Source organism: Mustela lutreola, chromosome 2 (assembly GCF_030435805.1).
Source record: "Mustela lutreola isolate mMusLut2 chromosome 2, mMusLut2.pri, whole genome shotgun sequence".
In the NCBI taxonomy this organism is placed as follows: domain Eukaryota; kingdom Metazoa; phylum Chordata; class Mammalia; order Carnivora; family Mustelidae; genus Mustela; species Mustela lutreola.
Window position 1 is genome coordinate 14,967,379 of NC_081291.1, and position 20,218 is coordinate 14,987,596.

Below are 20,218 nucleotides of genomic sequence, written 5' to 3' on the forward strand. Positions count from 1 at the left end.
GAGCGGCGGCAACGGAAAGCGGCCGGGAAAACGTGCCAAAGACGCCGCCGCTGCACACCTGTTGGCTCTTTCGGCTTTTACCTGCGCTCGCGGTCTCTCTTGAGCTCTCCGGGAGCGGTCCGTGGAGCTGCGGGAGGCCGAGGCGAGTTGGCGCCAGCGCGGCTGCGCCCGTACGGTGGCCGGAAGGGACCAGAGGTGGTTCTGCCGGTGACAGTCGGGAGCCCCACCCTTTCCCCACGTGGCTGTGAAAACCGGGTGAGAAGCCGGGGCTGCGGAGTTCCCTCGCGCGGGGAGGGGAGTGGGCACCGCGGGGTCGGACTGGTGACTGTGGCGCCGCCCTCGGGGACTTGATTTTGGGGAATGACTTACAGAAGCCGCCAGGGAACCAAAATCCCTGTTTCCCTGGCCTCCTCTTTCTTTTCATTCATTTGATTATTCATTTCTTTTCATTATTCATTCATTCATAACCTATGTACTGAGTGACTGCTGCGTGTCTGACTCCATCCTGGGCAGGGGGGGAAGGAGAACAAAGTTAACTGAGCCCCAGTTGTCCTGGAGGTTAAATTTTAATTGGGAGGGGAGGCTAGACAGTAAAAGGCAGTAAGGTAAATGGACATGTTCCAGGTAGATACAGTACTCAAAAAGGATGATGCGATAGGAGGGTGGGGCAGCTTTAACCACAGTGGTTATTAAGAGCGTCCCTTGGCTGGCTGGGATGCGCCCGTGAGAAGGTCTAGGTTAGAGACCTAGGTAAGGTCCATGTAGAGAAAGTGCTGGTAGGTAGATTGGATTTTGTTGAGAGGGTTGGGACGCCAGTGCAGGATTTTGAGCAGTGAGGTCTCTGTGATTTCAAGTTTCTCCGTGCCTGCTGAATGGAGAATAGAGGTACAGAGTGTGGCAGGGAGGAACCTGGTGAGACTACCCTTAGGACTGTGCCTGAACCAGGGTGGTTTTGTCGGGTGGAGGAAGATGATAGAGTCCCTGCTATGTCAGGGCACCGTTTTCTCAGTGAGTGGAACCCTGGCTTAGAAAGGAAAACCGGCTGTCATTTGAGGTCTTGCTAACTCCCTTTCTTTCCTCCAGGACACCTTGCTTCTATCATGGGGACTGGTAATGCTGTTTTTCCCCCTTTCCTAACCTGGACTGTTCCCAGGTGGCTCCCAGACGACCATTCCTAGGCATTGTGTTTCTCATGAACTCCAGATACGTACTTTCATTCTGCCACCTAGCCTCGTGCCTAACCTAGGGGACCCCTGTAGGACTTGCCGTAGAGGGGGATCCCAGAGCCAGACATTGATCTCCCAAGCACAGGACTGGGCAGAGGAAGGTTCATGGGGTAGGGGAGCCAAGGCCAGAAAGCACATACAGGTTCTAAGTGGTCAGGGAAGGCACCCAGATAGCAGACACTCTGCAGAGAACCCAGGTGGAGGGAAGGCGTTAGTGAAGCAAGGCGGCATGATGGCCAGGCCTCTTACTGCTTGTGTGATCTCTGGCAGGTTCGTCCCGTCTCTTAGCTTCAGATTTCTCATCCATAAAGTAGGCATAATTGACATTCGCCTTTTGGACTGTGTCGCTGTGGTAGTGTGGCCCCTCACTGTTGGCCCACTCAGGTCTGAAGCATGGCTGGGGTGGTGGAAGCATCATTTGGTGGCAGAGTCGGAAACAGAGTCCTCCCAACAGCCCCAGCGGGGATGTTTCTGCCCCTCGAAACTGGTCAGGAACACCACACAGGCATACCAGCCTGGGTGCCTCACTGAGAGGCTCTTTATTGAAACAAAATCCTTTATTATTTTTCCTTCACCTTTGACCATGGAAATCCTTAGCAACCCCTAAAGGGATCCTTGTTCTTCTGGGGCAGAAAGAAGTAAGGGGGCTATCTGCAAGGAAGCAAAGTGAGGTGTGTGATGCCCTTCTGCCTCTCCCCCCAATTAAACTGGTTGAATTACTTCTAGACAGCAAAGGAAAGGAACAACCGCTAATGTTTATTGAGCTCCTACTCTGTGCCAAATCCTATTTAAGCACTTTATAGGGATTGTATGCTTGAAATGTCACTACAGTCCTATGAGGTAGATTCTCTCTGTTTATCCCCATGTCACACAAGAGAGAGTTGACCAACAGTGAGGTTAGGTGGAGGGCCTAGGATTCAAGTCGCCACTGCTGGCCCCAGAGCCTGTCCTCCTCCTCCCCCAAAACATCTGCACAAACACAAATGGAGTCTTCACTTCCTGTGCCACCTCCAGAAAGAGAAGCACAGGCTTGAGTGGCCTGTTTCCCATACAGCCCAAATCTGCCCTTGTACTTTTGCCACATTCCCTTCCTGGCGTCCTAGTACTCCCTGTGCCTTTGTTCCCCTTACATTTTCTGTGATGTACGATTCTTTAACAGACCTGGGATGGAAAAAATAATTGTTTTGAAAGACAGCCTTAGGACAATTGAGAAAGTTGGTCATGGAGTGTCTATTAGAAAATAGTAACGTATCGCTGTTAAATCTCCTGTGTTAAATTTTCGATGCACATTGAATGTGTGAGAGTGCCCTTTTCTTGGGAGATTCATGCTGACGTCTTTCAGAGGGATTCCTGATTCCTGGAGCGTATTCTCACATGGCACATGTGTGTGCAGGAACACACGCTCTCAGAGATTAACTTGGCAAAATGTTAACAACTGGTAAAGTTAGAAGGAAATAGGTGTTCTTTGTACTATTCTTGAAACTCTGTTACAAATTTAAAAAGTGATGTATTTTAACAGAAACTTAATATTACTTCAATAAACAAAGTAGAAATAGCAAAAGAAGCAAAATGAAAGGAGTTGTTAACCCCTGTTAGGCTCTAGGCCTGAGGCCCGTTTCCCACTTTGTTGAAAAGAGAGAGTAGAGCGCCTGGGGGGCTCAGTCGGTTAAGCAGCCCACTCTTGATCTCAGCTCAGGTCTTGATCTCAGGGTTGTGGGTTCAAGCCCCATGTTGGGCTCTACTCTGGGCGTGGAGTCTACTTAAAACAAAAAATAAGTAAATACAATGTACAAAAAATAAAAAGTACACGTTCAGTGCCTCCGTCACCTTAGCTATATTTCAAGTGCTAGAACCCACCTGGACGGCACAGATAGGGAATATCCCATCTTCACAGAAAGTTCTATTGGATCCATTGTCAGATTGGGTTTGAGTTTTTGGCAAGAAGACTTCACAGGTGCATTTCATTCCTGTCTGGAGACAGGTAGTATTGGGTTTCTCTTCTGGCCATGTGAAATCACACAGTGGATGAGGGTACAGTCCCCTCATTGTCACGTTCCCCATCAGGTTCACTCCTCACGGTTTTACGGCCTATGGGGACTGTCATCTAAATCTGGCCTGTTGTGGATAATTTGTTGGAATTCATCTACAAAACAGAACTTTTCCTCTTCCTGTCTTTATAATCCGGTAATTAGGAAGTAGGATGAATGCTATATTCTTTATTAGCCAGTTTTCAGCAAAATGAGATGCCTGAGTGGCTCAGTCAGTTAAGCGTCTGCCTTCAGCTCAGGTCATGATCCCGGGGGTCCTGGGATTGAGTCCTGAATCTGGCTCCTTGTTCAGAGGGTAGCCTGCTTCTCCCTCTGCCTGCCATTCCCCCCCTTGTTCTTTCTCTCGCTGACAAATAAATAAATAAAATCTTCAACAACAATAACCTCAACAACCATGAAACAAGGTACATTTGAAGAAAATAATCCAGCTTCTATTCCTGGCCTCATCCCTCTTTTTCCTACTTCCCCTTATGGTAATTATTTCTATTAGTTTTTGATTTAGCATTCCACTTTATTATAATTAATTTTTATTTTGAAACTTTTGTTGGTATAACAGCATACCATTGTAAGTAGTTTTATTACATAGTTACATATGAAATACCTAAAGTATATAATAAAATGCCATATAGTTCTCGTGTTACATATTATGACAAATATGGCATATCATAAATAACACATTATGTAAAATGTGGCATTATAACCGTGTTATTTCATTATGATCATGTAACAACTTACAACCTGTAATATTATTAAACTATTATTTTATTCTTTGTTAACTAAAAGGACATGTATTAACAGTCTCTCTTTCTTAGATAAAATGTCAACTATCTGCCCTCTTCTGCACTTCTAGAGGCTGTGCAGGTGCTGGGGTATCAGCCTTCCCTGTGACCCAGCTTGTAAGACTTTTTCCTGGGAGGTCCTGGGCTTTGGCTCTTGGTCACTCTTCCCTAAGTGATAGCCAGGCTCACGGTTATCATCTCACCCTCCATGAAGCTTTCTTCCTGTCTTGATTTCTCAGTTTGAGAGTGTCTGTCAGGCGGGCACCTGCCGCCCCATGAGCAGGAGATGAAGATGTCCGCCAAGCGCATCACCCAGGAGACCTTCGATGCAGCCGTTCATGAAAACATTGAAGAGTTCGAGATGGGGCCAGAGGAGGCAGTAAAAGAGGCTGTGGAACAATTCGAATCACAAGGTAAGGCACTGTGGCCAGGCCCAGCACTGGTCTGGCTTTTTGGCCGAAAGTCAGTTCCATTCCCCAGCTCTTAACGTGCGAGAATGATTTCCCACCATGGCTCTGTCTTGCCTCTGGTGGCAGCCCTGGTCCCCGGCCTGAGCAGGCTGGTGGCTTCCTCCCACTTTGTTCTTAGCCTCCCTCTACTTGCCTTGACCCCACTCAGACATCTGCAGGGCTGAATCCTTCCAGATGGGTCTCTTTTTTAATTGCCACTTCCTTGAAGAGGCTTTTTCTGACTGCCTCCCAAGAAACAGGGCCACCTGCCTCCCTGCCTCACTGACACTCCAGTCTGAGTTCATGGAGGGTTGGTCACCAGCCTGTGGCATTTTCAAAATAGGCTATGGGGGACAGTGGTTAGGAGGGGATTATTTATAGTGGTGTTGCCAGGGTTAGGAGATCCTGCTGGCCATAGCAGGGACCTCCCCAGCCCCACAACAGGCCATGGCTGGGGTTGGCGAGCCACCTGGCAGAGGCAGAGGCAGGGAGCTGGGAATAAATACCCCACCCTCCCACTCCTTTTGATCTGAAGTCCTATTTCCCATTGGCCAAGCCCAGTCAGACTCAAGAGGGCAAGGGTTCAGGGGGTCCAGCCTCAGATATCAGAGGCTTGTGTCCCCGGCACAGAGTGGGATCTAGATACTGGCCAGGGACTGGAGGAGTACCCGCATGTGTGTTGTGCAGTGCAAGCTTCTCCTGGGGGGTGTCAGGGAGGGTGGGGGATGCAACCAGGTTGAAAAACAATGGGAGCCCAAGGAAAAAGGCTATGGGGTCCCCTCCCCTCTTAGACCACCAAGTAGAACATGTCCCTCACTGCAGTGATGACCTGTAGCCTCACGACTGCTCCGCTCCCATTGGCTGGACAGGGCCCAGGGGCAAAGACCACCCTCTCCATATTCTATATCCCTTGTATGAATGTGGCCCTGGTAGGGAGGGGGTTAGGGTGGGGAGCTGAGCAGACCCCCAAAGGCCTCCAGAGTGGGGTGGTTCCAGAAGAAGGGACATGAGTATGTTCTGGAAGGCCTATGGGGATGTTGGCTGTCACTTGTTTCCTAAACCCCCCCCCCACCCCACCGCAGGGGTTGATCTGAGCAACATTATAAAGATGGCACCCAAAGTCTCTGCAGATGGACCCCAGGAACCTACACACGACATCCTGCAGGTAGGTGGGCGTGGCCCATGTGGGCATGGCTGACCTTACACATGTGGTTCCACACACGTCACCATTGAACAGTCTGTTAGGGGCACCTTTCCACTGGTTCCTAAATGACAGATGCCAGTTCTGAAGGGCAGGCACCCAACGTGTACATGGGAGCCCGAGCTTGCAGCCAGGGCTCCCTGAATCCAGATTTGAGTGTCCTTTTTGGGATGGACAACACTCAGGTTGTCCCCAGTATTGGCAGCCTTGGGGGAGAGGGCACCATGGAGGAGCCTTTCAGGAGGACCCTCCCAACCGCTAAGTCTGCTCAAAGATGAATAGGAATTACAGAAAGTGTGCTCCACCACCTGTGGAGCACTGATTATTCAGCAGGACACTATTTAGCCCCTTTAGCATGAAAACTGGCCTGTGAGGTGGGTGTTGTCATCCTTCCTGACTTACTGATGGGCAAACAGAGGCCCAGAGCCTACCCTCACTCTCTAGCACACAGACAAGGAAGTTAAAGATCACAGAGATTATATGCCATCCTTAAGGTCACCTATTAAACAACCATAAGCTGTTGATAAAAAGGCAAAAGGCTATAGTGTTTATTGAGAACTGACTGTGGAGTCAGTTCTGTGTGAGGCGCTTTCTTTGTGCTGTCTCAGTTGTTCTCTCAAGATCCCTGCAAGGCGGGGATTACTATCCCATTTTATAGATGGGTAATCCGGAGACAAAAACAATGATTTACCTGACAGCAAGTGAATATCGTGACAAAAGAGGAAGTTGGAGAGCACAGCCCTGGGTATGAACCCAGCTCTGCCTAAGGCAACGTGTTTACTTCTCTCTGCTCTCAGGGTCCTCACCATCTCCAGCCTCACAGAGATTTTGAGAAAATTACCTCATTGTTTTGACTTATTTGTTAGTAAGAAATGCATTTGTTGTCTTGGCAGTTTTTTAATTGGGTTGTTCATCTCGTTCTCATTGATTTGTATGTGCCCTTTACATATGAAGGGTCTCAATAACAACAGTCTCTAAGAATCACTGAGCACTTCTTAAGCACTCAGCATTGTGCTAAATCCTTAAAACATATTATCTCAATCTGTTGTTAGCCTGTTTTGCTGATTAGGAATCTGAGGCTTCCAAAAGATAAATGACTCACTTGTGGTCACAGCCAGTGAAGGGCAGAGCTAGGACCCAGATCCAGGTCCATCTCCCAGGGAAATCAAGCTGGGAACAGCTCTGTTGTTTTCTACCAGCAGTACAGAAAACTCCTTTTGTTTACAACCTTCACTTTTTTATTCTTCTTAATTTGACTTTTAATTTTATTTTTCCATTACTGAAGAAGAATGTGAATATGTTCTTGGCATAAAAGATTCAAGCAGTACTCAAGCATTTATAGCAAAATCTGATAGGCCCTGTCCCCTTCTCTCCCACCAAACCCCTTCTCTCCCTTCCTGTGTGGGAGGCGCCACACGCTTTGGGTTTCATATCCTTCCTTATTCTCACCTTGCAATTGAACCAGCCCCTTCTCTTGCCACGGCAGCATTGACCTCTGCTGCTGCTGCGGCTCCAACCTGTGAAAAATGCTTATCTGTGGGGGAAAAATTCAACTCTGCTGATGTCTTTTGAAATGAGTCTACCAGAGTCAGGAAGTTTGTTGCACACAAACTTGCAGAAACAAAACCAAAAAGTCTTGGAACACTAAGGAAAAAACAAGCCGGACTGGTTTTATATGTGAGGAGTGTCAGAATCCAAGCCATCAGCCATAGAGAGAATGACCTCCCAGGTTAGTGGACAAAGCCCCCATCATCAGGCCAAGGTGTCACAGGTGGGGTACAGCTGACTCTGCCACCTTCACTTCAGTGACTATCCTCTCCTCAGCCACCCACAGGGTCTGGGGTCTCAGGCAGCACCTAGGGGCGATGAAGACCACTGTCTCAGCCAGCCAGCGCAGAGACTCACCTTCCTGATACCATCTGGGGCAAGAGGAGATTCCAACAAACTGGATAGAGACTAGTGTGCAGCTTGTGCCCTTTATCTTTTCCTCTCTCACCTGACTAAATCCAGAGTGTTGTAACTCCAGCACTGTGCATCTTAATGGCACTTGGGCCACTGCTTTTCAGGTTTCTTGCCAAGTTCCTTCTCAAATGCTCCATCCTCTGCTTTGGGTTTGTGGTAAAATATTACACAGATTCACCATCTTAACCGTTTCTAAGTGTACATTTCAGTGACACGAAGTACTTTCACACTGTTGTGGAACCATCACCCACCCACCAGCCATTTCCAGGACTTTCTCATCTTCCCAAACTGAAACCCTGTCCCCATGAAACACTAACTTCCTGTTCCCCTCCCCTAGCCCCTGTCACTCAGCATTCTCCTTCCCGCCCCTCTGAATGGGACTTCTCTGGGGACTCCTCTAAGTACAATCACAGAGTTTGTCCTTTCATGGCTGGCTTCTTTCGTTCAGCGTAATGTCATCAGGGTTAATCCATGTTGGAGCCTGGGTCAGAATTTTGTTCCTTGCTATGGCTGAATAATATTCTATTGCGTGGATGGACCACAGTCTGTTTATCCATTCGTCCGTGGATGGAAAGTTGGGTTGCTTCTAGCTTTCGTCTCCCAGAATTAATGCTGCTGTGAACACGGATATACAGACATTTCTTTAAGACTCCTTTCAGTTCTTCAGGATATATCCTTGGAAGTGGGATTGCTGGATCACGTGGTAATTGTATATTTACTTTCTTGAGTATTTCCCTAACCACTAGCGATGTGGACCATCATTTTGTCGCCATAGTGGCCACCAGTATATTTTCTTTGGTGAATGTCCATTCGAGGCACATTCTCTGCTTTAGGCATATTAATATTCTGTGTCATTGTAACATATCCTCAGTTAAGTCCAGCTCAGGGACAGAGAGCCAACTGGCATCCTTGCCATTCAGAACAGTGGTGGCCAAATCCCAGCCCTCTGCGCTGGGTTGATGGCATCTATAGAGCTGCTCTCCCTAGGGCCAGGGACTGGTGATTTCATAAGTCCCAGGAGGCTCAGGTTCATCTTGGGCTCATTGCTGAGGCAGATCTGGAGGTCATGGAATTGAATGGCAGCTAGAGTTGGATGCTCTTTTCAAGTCGTTTCCTCTCATTATTACTGTTTTTCCCCCAAAGGCTTTGAGTTGAATTTGGGTAAATCAACAGTGTGTATGGTGTGGTTTCATTTGGCAGATAAACGTTTGTGGAATGGATGGGAGAAACAAACAGGAGACATCTGGTAGGGGCCGGTCTGGCAAAGGTAACTTTCACCTTCCTTGGAGAGGTGGCCCCTGGAGGGTATGTCGGTTAGTTGTAGCTGCACAGTAAACAACCCAGAACAACGGCCTTTTCTTGTTCCTTATGGTTTGACTGAGCTCAGCCAGATGGTTCCACAGGTCTTGCTTAGAGAGCCTCTTGCAATGGCAGCTAGGGTTGGAGCATTGACTGTGCCTGCGCTCACGTGTGTGGCTCCATGGAGGGACCCTGAGATAGCTGGGTCTCTCCGTCTCTGTGTGACCTCTGGAGCTCGAAGCTCCTAGAAGCCCATATGTGGAAGCTACCGCGGCTGGACTGCATTTCCACCACAGGCCTAGGTCCCGGGAAGGGGGATCTGATGGGGTGGGGGCACAGGGGCATTGTTGCTATAGAACCTCTTTGGGCTGAGCTGACACTGAAGTCTCTCCCGTGTCCTCTAGGCCCTGGATGACCTGCAGGAGTCCGTGGCCCGCTCTCACCCCCAGGAAGTATCCGCACACCTCACCCGCTTTTTAGAGCAGTGCAAGCAGCATAAGGCGAGCCGCTTCCTGGCAGCCCAGAAGGGGGCCTACCCCATCCTTCTCGCCGCCTGGAAGCTTGCTGTAGCAAGCGACCAGGGCCTCCTGCTCCAGGCCCTCAACGCCCTGTCAGCCCTGACCGATGGCCAGCCCGATCTCCTAGACACCCAGGGCCTGCAGCTGCTGGTGGTCACACTGGCCCAGAATGCCGACGCGGCTGATCTGACATGTTCTGGCATCCGCTGTGTGTGCCATGCCAGCCTGAAGCACGAGCAGAATCGGCAGAGCCTGGTGAAGGCCGGTGTGCTTCCTCTGCTGACGGGTGCCATTACCCGGCATGGCCACTGTGCTGATGTGGTCAGGGAGGCCTGCTGGGCCCTCCGAGTCATGACCTTCGATGATGACATCCGTGTGCCCTTTGGCCATGCCCACGACCATGCCAAGATGATTGTGCAGGAGAATGGAGGCTTGAAGGTACTCATTGAGGCCGCCAAAGGTAGGAGCGGTGTGAGAATGAGAGTTGGGTTTTAGGATGGCTTCAGGTGTGGCTGGCTCCAGGCTCCACTTGCCTCTTCTGGCTTACCAACACCCACATGCCAGCCCTAGTGGAATAGTTCCTTACTCTTGGTTGCTCTAGGTGAGTTCCCAGCCAGGTCTCATTGGCCAAGACCAAATCTTGTGCCCATCTCTGGAGCCATTTGAGGAAGGGGCTTGGCTCTGTTCAACCACACAGACTGAGAGTACACGGAAAGGAGAGCTCCCCAAAGGGACAAATAAGGGTGTTTTCTAAAAGTGGGGGAGTGTGTCTGGTTCCCAGTGAAGGTTTACAGTTTGGTTCATACTTAGCCTCAAATTGTTATGCACGTACATGTTCCCAACTGGGATGACCAAGACAAGCCAGCCGTAGGAGACCACAACACTGATGTTCAGACCCGAAATTCCCTGCCCCCATCCATTGTACCCACTAGAAAAGGCCTGACTGTGGTCTGGTGCACAGAAGGTGAGAGAAGAATGAGTTCTTCCCAGCCTGCCTGTAGCTCTGGCCCTATAGCCAGCCAGTCTTGTTTGTGGGCCTTTGGCCATCTTCTGGAGAGGCAAGCCTACTACCTCAGTCTCATACCTCTGGAGAAGGTGAAAACAGTCCCGCCATCTGTGAAGTCGAGCTCCTTTTCTGAGGGGGAGTTTACATCTCTCTCGTTTGTTGACAGGAGCTCCTATTAGTCTGGGTTCTGCCAGAGAAGTAGAGCCATTGGGGGGGGGGGGGTGTTTCAAGGAATTGGCTCATGTGGCTGGCCGAGGGGCTGGTGAGTCTGAAATCCACGGAGTAGCTTGGGCAGGAGCCAACAGCCAACACCACCAGAGAGCTCTCTCCTCCAGAGAGCTTCTTCCTCTTCAGGAATACCTCAGTTTCCCTCTTAAGGCCATGAGCTGACTGGATGAGGCCCAGTCAGACCATCAGGGTTCATCTTGAAGTCAGCTGATCATAGATGTCACCACATCTAGAGAATTCCTCCACCCAGATTAGTGCTCCCAGCATTGCTGGGGCTTCACCCTGACCATGGAGACATACCAGCTGACTGTCACAGAGCTTTGTATAAATTAAGGCTGTCCACCCGCCATCCTTCCACTCCCCACCACCCCACCCCCATCTGAGCCTCAGCACAGGCCTCTCCTCCCTAGGGCCTCTGAGCTTTGTCTTCGGCATCTGTGTTCAATTTTACCCAGGTCCGCTCTATCCATATGTCGCTCTACAGTTTCTGGGTTTCCCGTTGCACTTAGAAAGGTCATTCCCACCCCAAGAACATAAAAACAGTCTTGGATGTTTTATTATAGCACTATTATGGTTTTCTTTTTTTAGTTGGGATCATCAGTTGGTCTGGAATTTATCTGGGACACGGTGTGGGGGAGGGTGTGTTTGGCTGTCTTCTCCTGCGGCCAGCAGGGGGCACTCCAGGCCTGGCAGCCCTGGTGTTCAGTGGGGCTCTCCTGGTGTGTGTGACCTGCCTGCTGGGCAGAAGGGCCCCACTTCCCAGGTGGAACAGGATTTGTACCAGGACTGCTGGCTCCTGGTTCCAAGCTGGGACTGGTTCTCTCCATGTCCTCGCCCCAGTGGTTCCTCTCCCTCCCTCTCCACAGCATTCTCTGACAACCCCAGTGTCCTGAGTGAGCTCTGCAGCACCCTATCCCGCCTGGCCGTCCGCAACGAATTCTGCCAGGAGATTGTCGACCTTGGGGGCCTCGGTGTCCTGGTGGCCCTACTGGCCAACTGCAGCGACCACCAGGTGGGTGTCCAGGCTGTCTTAGGGTGTGAAGCACCCTTCACTTGGATTTCGATTTGTCATTTCTCTTGATGCTGCAGGAAGGTTCCAGATCTCCCAGTGAACTCTGCCCCCTTGAGCCCCAGCCACCCAGACCAGCCTGAATCAGAACACACTGGCCCTATCTGCTGACCCTGGAAGCAAAGTGCAATTTTCACTTCTCATTGACCCCTGGGCAGGAAGTTAAGTTTTGGGGGAAAACAAAGCCACCCACCCTCTCTTACTGACCTTTAACACCTTCGTATTTTCTACCAGCAGTGGGAGGAATGCCAGTGGGTGTTGGCAGGGGCTGGCCCAGCTCCCAGTTCAGGAGTGTGATGCTTGGGTGAGGCAAATCCTTAGTGCCTCGGTTTCCCCATCCATAAAATGGGGCGGGGCCTCCTATTCATTATTCTTTCATTTAGCAGCCACTTAACCCCCTCTCTCCATGCCTGACCTAGGGCGGGAGTACCTCCCTGTCCTGTGGCAGCAATGGTCCTGCTGGCCCCAGCTTCAGCTGGTGATATCAGCCAGTCTCCTTCTGGACACATGGCAGAAAGCTGAATTTGAACCAGCTTAAGCACATGAGGGAATGCATTTTGTTTGTACTCCTGGACAGCCAGGCAGTGGGTAGAGGCTTGGTTTCCCTCCCACTGCTTTCTCTTTTATAGCTCTGCCCCTCAGCAGGGCGGTTAGGAGTCCCGGCAGCGTCTGGTCAGCTGTCCTCAGCTCAGGACCTGGGGACTTAGCTATGGCCAGGGGACCCTATGCTTTGATTCCTGGCCTGAGCCACATGCCTGCCTCTGTGCGTGAGGGGTGGATGTCCAGGTTGTCCAGACACTTGGGCTAGGCACAGGTGGGCTAATTCATAGGCTCCACCTTTCTGAGCCTCCCCTGCCCTTACTGGCTCCATGTGTGCCCCAGGGTGGCCCCACCTGTTTTTTGGACCGTGGAACAACAGACTCTCCTCAAGACCACCCCCCCGCACCCTCCACAAACCAGCAACCAAGCAGTTAGTGTCTGGCCCAGCACAGGAGGACGAGCTGGCCAGAGCTGACCCCCACCTCCCCCCATCCCCATAGGACGTTGTAAAGCAAGTGTTGAGTGCCCTGCGGGCCATCGCAGGCAATGATGATGTGAAGGACGCCATTGTCCGAGCTGGCGGGACAGAGTCCATCGTGGCTGCCATGACCCAGCACTTGGCCAGTCCCCAGGTACCTACCCCAGGCAGGCGGCGCACTCGGTGGGGCACAGTGGCTGGAGTCCCAGCTTAGTGTCTGGGTTCACCTGGTGCTCTGCCCCATTTCCTCAAGCAGGGCTAGGGTGGGGCCCATGAGAGGCCTGCGTTGAGACCATGCCCCCTAAGCGCGTGGTTGAAGTTTTTATCATCCCTGTTATTACTGATCAGATATATATGCGGGCTGGCCGTGGACTCTCCAGGGGAAACTGCAGGGCACTCACCTGGGGAATTAACAGTGGTGGCCACGGAGGGCCGTCGGGGTAATGGGCATCTGATTGTCTCCGCTGTCCCCGTGACCCCCACAGGTATGCGAGCAGAGCTGTGCGGCCCTGTGCGTCCTAGCCCTGCGGAAGCCGGAGAACAGCCGGGTCATCATGGAGGGCGGCGGCGCCCTGGTAGCACTGCGGGCCATGAAGGCGCACCCTGCGGAGGCCGGAGTGCAGGTGGGCCTGGGGGCAGGAGGGCGGGGCAGACCCAGGCCCTCCCGGTCCCTGTCCTTGTCCTCATCCCCAGCCTAGCCCACTTCTCTCCAATTCTTCTTCCTTCCCAGCTCCCGAAGGTATCTACCCATCCTTGAGAATGCACCCAGTTCTGCCCTCGGCTGTCTTCCTGCTCCTTTGCTCTTCCAGCATTGATCTTTTCCTAACAGTTCCTTCAGAGGGATAGGAAGAGGAGGAGATGGGAGGAGAGCAGGTGGGGATCTTCTGGGACTTCGGGAAGGTTCCTTGCTGTCCGTGGGCTGCTCCTTCATGTTCAGCACGTGGGACCCACAGTCCATACCTTACTGGGGAGTCAGTGAAGCTGAGCAGTAGACGGGGCTGCGTGCGCCCCTGCCTGAAACCCACACACTTCCTTGTAGTTTCCAGGGCTCTCCCTGCCTCCCTGACTCCCACCTCAAGCGCCCTCCCAGCCCAGGGGCCTCCTTGTTGGTCTTCAGACATACCAGACTCTGTCCCACTATGGGTCTTTGCCTCCCTCTTCGGGATGGTGTCTCCTCGGGAACACTGCCCTTGGCTCACCAATCACCTTGCCTACCCCTCACCACCCTGGCTGGGCAGCCTCTCCCACCCCACCTACTTCTCTTCTAATTTCCTAATGGTGGGGTGCTTTGTGGCACCCACACACAGCAGATAAGCAGGGCACAGATGTTGATGAACGTGTGATGATGTAATTGACAGGTGGGCCCTGTGCACAACCCCCTCTTCCCACTGTCTCTCTGCTCTCCTTTCCTGGGCTTCCTACCCAGGCTCTTGCCAGCCACAGGGAAATCTTGCCCTGAGGCTGAGGGTCCCATACCTGAGGGATCAGCCACACCTGCCAAGCACTTGACTGCCGTGAGCATCTGTTTCCTCACCTGGGAGATGGGGGAATTAGCCCTGCTTCCCATGGCGATTGAGAGGATAAAGTGGAGAAATGAATCTAGCCTGATAAGTCACACAGTGTAGGCACCTACTGGACCTTGACCGTGGTCACCTTTGTCTTGTTATGTTATGATGAGGGGGCCCTGAGGTCAGAGTGGACCCCACCCACCAGCACACCACCACTCACCTTCAGTTCTTCCTCCCAGAAACAGGCCTGCATGCTGATCCGTAACCTGGTGGCCCGCAGCCAGGCCTTCTCACAGCCCATCCTGGACCTGGGGGCCGAAGCACTCATCTTGCAGGCCCGTGCTGCCCACCGTGACTGCGAGGATGTGGCCAAGGCTGCCCTTCGGGACCTTGGTTGCCGTGTTGAGCTGCGGGAGCTGTGGACTGGCCAGAAGGGCAACCTGGCGCCGTGACCTCAGGCTCAGTCTGGGCCATGGCTCTGGGTGAGTTATGTGACTCAGGAACAGGAAGAGGTCCATGTCCTGTCACTCTACTCCCCGGATTCCTCTCCCATTCAGTGACAGGTGTTTTCTGATGGCCACCAGGTACAGGGGGGGTGGGAAGGAAGCCATGATGAAGCGTCTACACAGCAGAGCGCAGCCCCTGGGTCCTGGCCTCCTTTCGCCTTGTTCTCCAGGCCAGCTGACCACATTGCTGTGACCCGTCCTGGCCTCCCAAACCCACCCCGTGCCCTTTCCTAGCAGAAGGAGGGCCCTTAGTATTACTTGGGGGCAAAGTGCTAATTGAAATGTGGGATCCATACTGGCCAGTCTCACAGGAGGGTGGGGACCCTGCTTTGGTTCCTACAAGTCTGTTCTCTCCCCTGCTCGTCTCTTACTTATAATATGGTTTGTAGGTGTCTTGCTCTGCTGGACAGAGAGCAGGGACCAAGCTCTTCTGCCTACAGGGGTCCCAGGTCAGCCAGTACTGCCCAGTAATAAAAGACTCTGTTAGTTAACAATGGAGGGATCTCTTCCATAGCGCGATGGAGTATGGGTGCTGCCTCCGTGGCTTCAGAGAATGGGAGGGGGCAGATGTCTGGGGAGGCCATGGAGTCGCTGAGGAAAGTAAAGGGGTTTTGAGAACCGCCTGGGATATATGGTCTGCTGGGGCCATGGTTCATACCTGGGGTCTCGGCCCCACGGCCACTGTTTCTGATTATGTCTCACTGAGCTCTGTGGCCTTCAGCTAGCGACGTATTCTGTCTAAGCCTTGATCTGATCTTCTGTGAAATGGGGATGGGGGAAAATAGAGCCCTCTTCCGTGGCGTGTGCAGGCAGAGCTGGGCACGTGGGAGGCACCTGACCATCTTAGCTTCACCACCTCAGTCACCCTCAAAGGACTGTCTTCGTCTGCCCGGCTGCTTGAGGTCATTGCTCGCTGGGCGGCTTGGGAAGTCTGCCTCCTTCTTTGAGCCTCAGTTTCCCCATCTGTAGTATGGACATCAGTGTTACTGCCTCAAATACCCACTGTACCTCCAAAGTGTTCTGGGGGTCCCCAAGCAGCTGTGCTTAGCAAACCCCAGCACTCCTCTGCATTTACACCTGGGGGTCGTGCCGTGGTCACCCGGCAGCTTGTGCATCTCATGTGGCCCAGTTGGGTGGTTAGCTTCAAGAGCTCTGGTGGGCTCCGGGCGTGGTACCTGAACTCTCTTGAAACGCAGTCCACTGCTGGATATACATCTCCCCTAGCTCAAGCAGGACCTGAATTTGGTCCTTAATATCAGCTCAAGCCCCTTCCTAGAAGGCTTCTGGTTGCCGTGGCTGGGCGAGTGGCTGGGGTGGCGTGTGGCGTCACCCGGGTCCTAGCTCCCCTTGGTGGCAAACTGTTCCCCACTCCTGGCTGGGAGGGCCCTGCCAGCTCTGAGGGGTTGACATGAACCTCTAACCCAGTCACCTCACCCTGACTTCCCCCACTGGGAACACACCCAGCCTGTAGAAGTTTCTTGCACTTGCTCCAGGCTGCCCTGCCTTGACTTCTGCCACCCATGTGACCTTGGGGCATTCTGCAGGCCCTGTGAGCCTCATATATCATCATCTGTCTCATGGGAGTGGGTGATGCCAGCCCATTTCTGGGGAAGCCTGAGGTTCCGTTCCTGTAATTCCTGCCCAGGCTCTGCTCTCAATCTGCCCAAGGCTCCCCATTGCCCTCTCCGCAAAACCAACTGTCCTCCAGGACCCGTCCACCTCCCAACTTCATCTTCCCTATGTTCTCTTTTATTTATTTATTTATTTTTAAAAAGATTTTATTTATTTATTTGACAGACAGATCACAAGTAGGCAGAGAGGCAGGCAGAGAGAAAGGGGGAAGCAGGCTCCCTGCTGAGCAGAGAATCCGACGTGGGGGTCGATCCCAGGACCCTGAGATCATGACCTGAGCCGAAGGCAGAGGCTCAACCCACTGAGCCACCCAGGTGCCCCCCACCACGTTCTCTTTTAGTTGTCTTTCTAGCCACATCAGCTTCCCCATTTTCGGGCCTTTGCACATGCTGTCCTTACATGGAGCACCTTTTCTCCAGCCCTCCCCATGGCTGCCTCTTCCCTGGCACCAAGTTCGAGCTCACATGTTGCCTCCAGGAGAGATCCCCTGCTGTTGTCCTTCACTGGTGCCTTGGTCCCATCACCTCTTGTGTCGTGTCTCTGATCTCTGAGCCTCCCTGAGGTCTCCTTGCTTGTGTGCTTTTGTGTTTCTGTCCCCTACTGACCAGGAATTGCATGTAAGCAGGCTCCTCTCCCTGCTCTGCTCCAGCTTCCTCTGAATGTTTTTGAATATACACCTAAATAATAAGGGGGTGGTTTGGAGGGAAGGCCTCTGCCCCCACAGCTCTAGTCCTCTCCCGCGACGAGCTCCTGGCCAGCCTTCCTACAGTTGCAGGCCTCTTTGGGGAGGCAGAGCTCTAGCTTCTCCGTCCTTCCCACCTTAGTCTGAAGGAACGGACTTCGTCAGTGAGCCTGGCTCAGGGTCTGTTTGGAGGTCCCCACAGTGGGTAGGCACAGAATTGAGGCTGGCCAAACCTGGCTTCCAGTCCCTGCTTTGCCGCCTCAGGTGAACCTCAGCCTCCTCCCCTCCCCTGAAAACAGGGTAAGTGTGTTGCTATACAGGACCACAGCCCCAGTAAGATACACAGCCCCTCTCTAAAGAGTGTTTGCCATCTCCGTTGATGACCTGGCTGAATCTCTGGAAGGCTGGCTGTAACTGCCTTGACACCGGCTGGGCCTGGGTGACATCACTGTTGCATTCAGCAGGTACCCCTCCACCCAGGGAAGGACCCAGCGTCCTGGCTTATGCATACATCTTTGAGAAGAAGGGCCTATGCACACCATTTCTCAGATGAGAAATAGACTCGCTGGCCTTTGAGGGGCCACAGTGGGATGAGAACCCAGATTGGCCTGCCTCCATGCCCCTCCTTTCTTGCCAGCATTGCTAACCTGACCTTGGGCCAATGGCTCTCTGGCCTCCATTGATTAAGCCCTGTCACTCTGCCCAGGCCTGGCTCAGAGCCATCGTGTCAGATGATTCCAGGGATCCCCAAGACCTAGAGGAGACTGGGGGACAGAGAGACAGTGTCCTGCCTAGAGCCAACCAGGGTGACATGGAAGAGCTGGGATCCCAGGCACCCTGACCAGGCACAGCTGCAGTGCCCACAGTGGGGGTGTCAGTCGCTGGTGCCAAGGGGCATTACTGGCCATTGTTGGAAGGTGGCAGGGAGGTTGACCAGCGCCAGCATGCTGACAAGCAAAAGAAGCCAGAGCCCAGGCAGTGCCTTTGGCACTCTCAGGAGAGGCAGCCTGGTGCTGGGCTGCTGCCTGACCCTTGCCTCAGTTGGCACTGTCCCTAGGAGTACCGTGAGACCTTCCAGGAGCTTGCTGCCTCCCTCCCAGGACCTGGCAGGTGGGTGCTGTGGGTAGGGACTCCTACATGAATATCTCTCCCTCTTTGGGTGGCAAACCCCACCCATAGTTGGTCTATGTCCACATTCCATGAAGTGCTATTTACAGAAAGGGAAACAGGCCCCGAGAACAGTTTATCTATCACCAACACTCAAAAAGTGCTGGCTGTGGACCAGTGAAGTTGTGAGTTTTTTACTTCCATTCATCTCGTTAGTGCTGCCTTCAACCCTGGGAGGTAGTTGGAGAAACTGAAGCAGAGAATTTGAGTCTCTTGCCGAAGGTCTGGTGGCCAGTGAGTAAAAAACAGCAGGGATTCAAACCCAGCCTCTGGCCATTTCAGCAAGGAACACTTGTAGTGTGAGGCTCAGTTTTCTCATGGGCAAAGTAGGTGCTATCGCCTCCCTCCACCATCTGGGAATCACCCAGTAAGGATCTGATACCCATTAGGTGTTCAGCGGACCTCAATGTCCTCTGCTTGTCCAGAGAGCAGAATGGAGATCAGGACCTGGAAGTTGGCTGGGAAGCAAACCACAGTAGGGAGGTATGGGAGAGAGGCCCAGGTGGGAATATCACGGGAATATCCTGAGTCAGATGGTGGCCTCAGGCTAGTGACATTGACAGTGTGAGCCTCAGTGTTTTCCCCTTCCCCGTCCTTACCGGCAGCCCTTTGAGATGTTGTGGATTAAGCACTAGGCAGGGGACTTGCCCAGCCCTGAAATGTGAACCCTTATTAAGGCCTAGCTTCAGATTGCTCCCTCCCAGCATTCCCTGGTTCTGAACTTGATCTCCACCAACCCTAGCCGGCACCTAGAGGAAATAAGAGCCAGTATCTGGGAACATTTGTAACCCTTTCTGCCCTCGAGATTAGGAGTGTGCATTTGGTGAGTCAGAGAACTGGGTGGACTTGGGGGGAGTGCCAGGGACACAGCGAAGCACTGGATGGCAGGTGTCTTCTCTAAACTGCTGGCATCTGTCTTCAAAGAATCCCATGAACTTCACCTCACAGAGAAGCTGAGGGTCCAGTGCTTCCACCAGAAGGTCAAGGCAAGGGCTGAGATATAAGTTCTCCCAGAGGAGAAGCCCAAAAGAGTAAAGATCAAGGTGTAGGAATCCCTGTCCTCTGAGGAAACTGATCCACAACCACCTTGCCCAAGGTTATGTCTTGGGCCTATGGCTGGACATGGATTTGGGCCAGTGGCTGGACATGGAATCGGCCCAGATGGCTCAGGGCCCTGGTTGCTCTTCTCTGACACTGCTTTACCCCACTTCCAAAGAGCAGGCTGCTCTAAATTCACCCTTAGATTCAGCCACTTGAAGCACTGTGGGCAAGGAGCTGGACCTCTCTGCACTCTGTTACCGTAAAATGGCCAGTGGTCGCTTTGACCTCATGAGATAGTGGTTAGTTTTCAGTTGATTCACAAAGGCTTATCCGGGAGGAGGCCGGATGGGGCTGCCATTGGATCCCGTAAACGAGAAAGCTTGAAATCAGACAAGTACAATACTTGCGGAAAACCATAAAGCTCATGGGTAGGGATTCCACCTGTTTCCGCGTCTTCACAACACCCCGGAGCTGCAGAGGACAAGCCTGAGTGTCCTCAGAGAGTCTGCCTTCTCCTTGTAGTTGGCAGGGAAATAGCGGGGAGTGAAGGAATGTAAAATCATCCAGGAGTCTTTTCAGCTGCGATGGCCCATGTTCACAGCCAGAGTTGGAGGTCCTGCCTCCGCGCTGCGAGGTCCGAGGGCTTGCCTCTTCCACACAGCCTCAGGGTACCCGGCCCGGGGCACCTGAGGCCACCTACCGTCGCCGCGCTCCGGGCCAAACTCTGCACCTTGCGCTCTCCTGCCCAGTCGCGAGGTACACCGCCCACGGCCCCTGCGATCGGCCACAGGGCCTGCCTGTCTTCGGCGTCGCAGCCAATCCTCATCGCCCTCTAGGCTACGCCCTCCGTTCTTCTAGCGCCAACCGCGCCAGCCACTT

The 20,218-nt window shown here is 52.7% G+C and overlaps 2 protein-coding genes across 7 annotated transcripts in view; one reads left to right on the forward strand and one right to left on the reverse strand.

Moving 5' to 3' along the window:
* The window catches only part of SUGP2 (SURP and G-patch domain containing 2), a 30,635-nt gene extending 30,423 nt beyond the window's left edge, over positions 1-212 (reverse strand). Inside the window, exon 1 of one of the 2 annotated variants that reach the window (XM_059160591.1) lies at positions 82-212. The gene's annotated coding sequence lies outside the window, so the exon portion shown is untranslated. The remainder of the gene's footprint in view (positions 1-81) is intronic. The other variant, XM_059160596.1, reaches the window with a different exon arrangement.
* On the forward strand, positions 115-15,311 carry ARMC6 (armadillo repeat containing 6). 5 transcript variants are annotated; one of them, XR_009350667.1, is made up of 9 exons: positions 115-255; positions 4,293-4,466; positions 5,585-5,667; positions 9,369-9,942; positions 11,583-11,728; positions 12,826-12,957; positions 13,289-13,426; positions 13,534-13,676; positions 14,551-14,674. XR_009350667.1 is itself a non-coding variant. In XM_059160600.1 (9 exons), exons 2-8 carry the CDS (start codon positions 4,340-4,342, stop codon positions 14,761-14,763), a joined length of 1,413 nt encoding a protein of 470 aa, XP_059016583.1. In that variant the 5' UTR covers positions 115-255; positions 4,293-4,339; the 3' UTR covers positions 14,764-14,793; positions 15,207-15,311. The 5 variants fall into 5 exon arrangements, 4 of the variants coding, with proteins under 4 accessions (XP_059016583.1, XP_059016582.1, XP_059016584.1 ...); XM_059160600.1 differs by lacking the exon at positions 13,534-13,676 and adding an exon at positions 15,207-15,311 and having other exon boundaries at positions 14,551-14,793; XM_059160599.1 differs by lacking the exon at positions 13,534-13,676 and having other exon boundaries at positions 14,551-15,311.
* The last annotated feature ends 4,907 nt before the right edge of the window (positions 15,312-20,218 follow it).

Bases quoted from the DNA above. Each gene is read 5' to 3' on its own strand.
- ARMC6 (XM_059160599.1), top strand. From the start codon at position 4,340: ATGAAGATGTCCGCCAAGCGCATCACCCAGGAGACCTTCGATGCAGCC. The intron at 12,958-13,288 runs GTACCTACCCCA...TGACCCCCACAG, and splicing joins AGCACTTGGCCAGTCCCCAG to GTATGCGAGCAGAGCTGTGC. The intron at 13,427-14,550 runs GTGGGCCTGGGG...TCTTCCTCCCAG, and splicing joins CTGCGGAGGCCGGAGTGCAG to AAACAGGCCTGCATGCTGAT.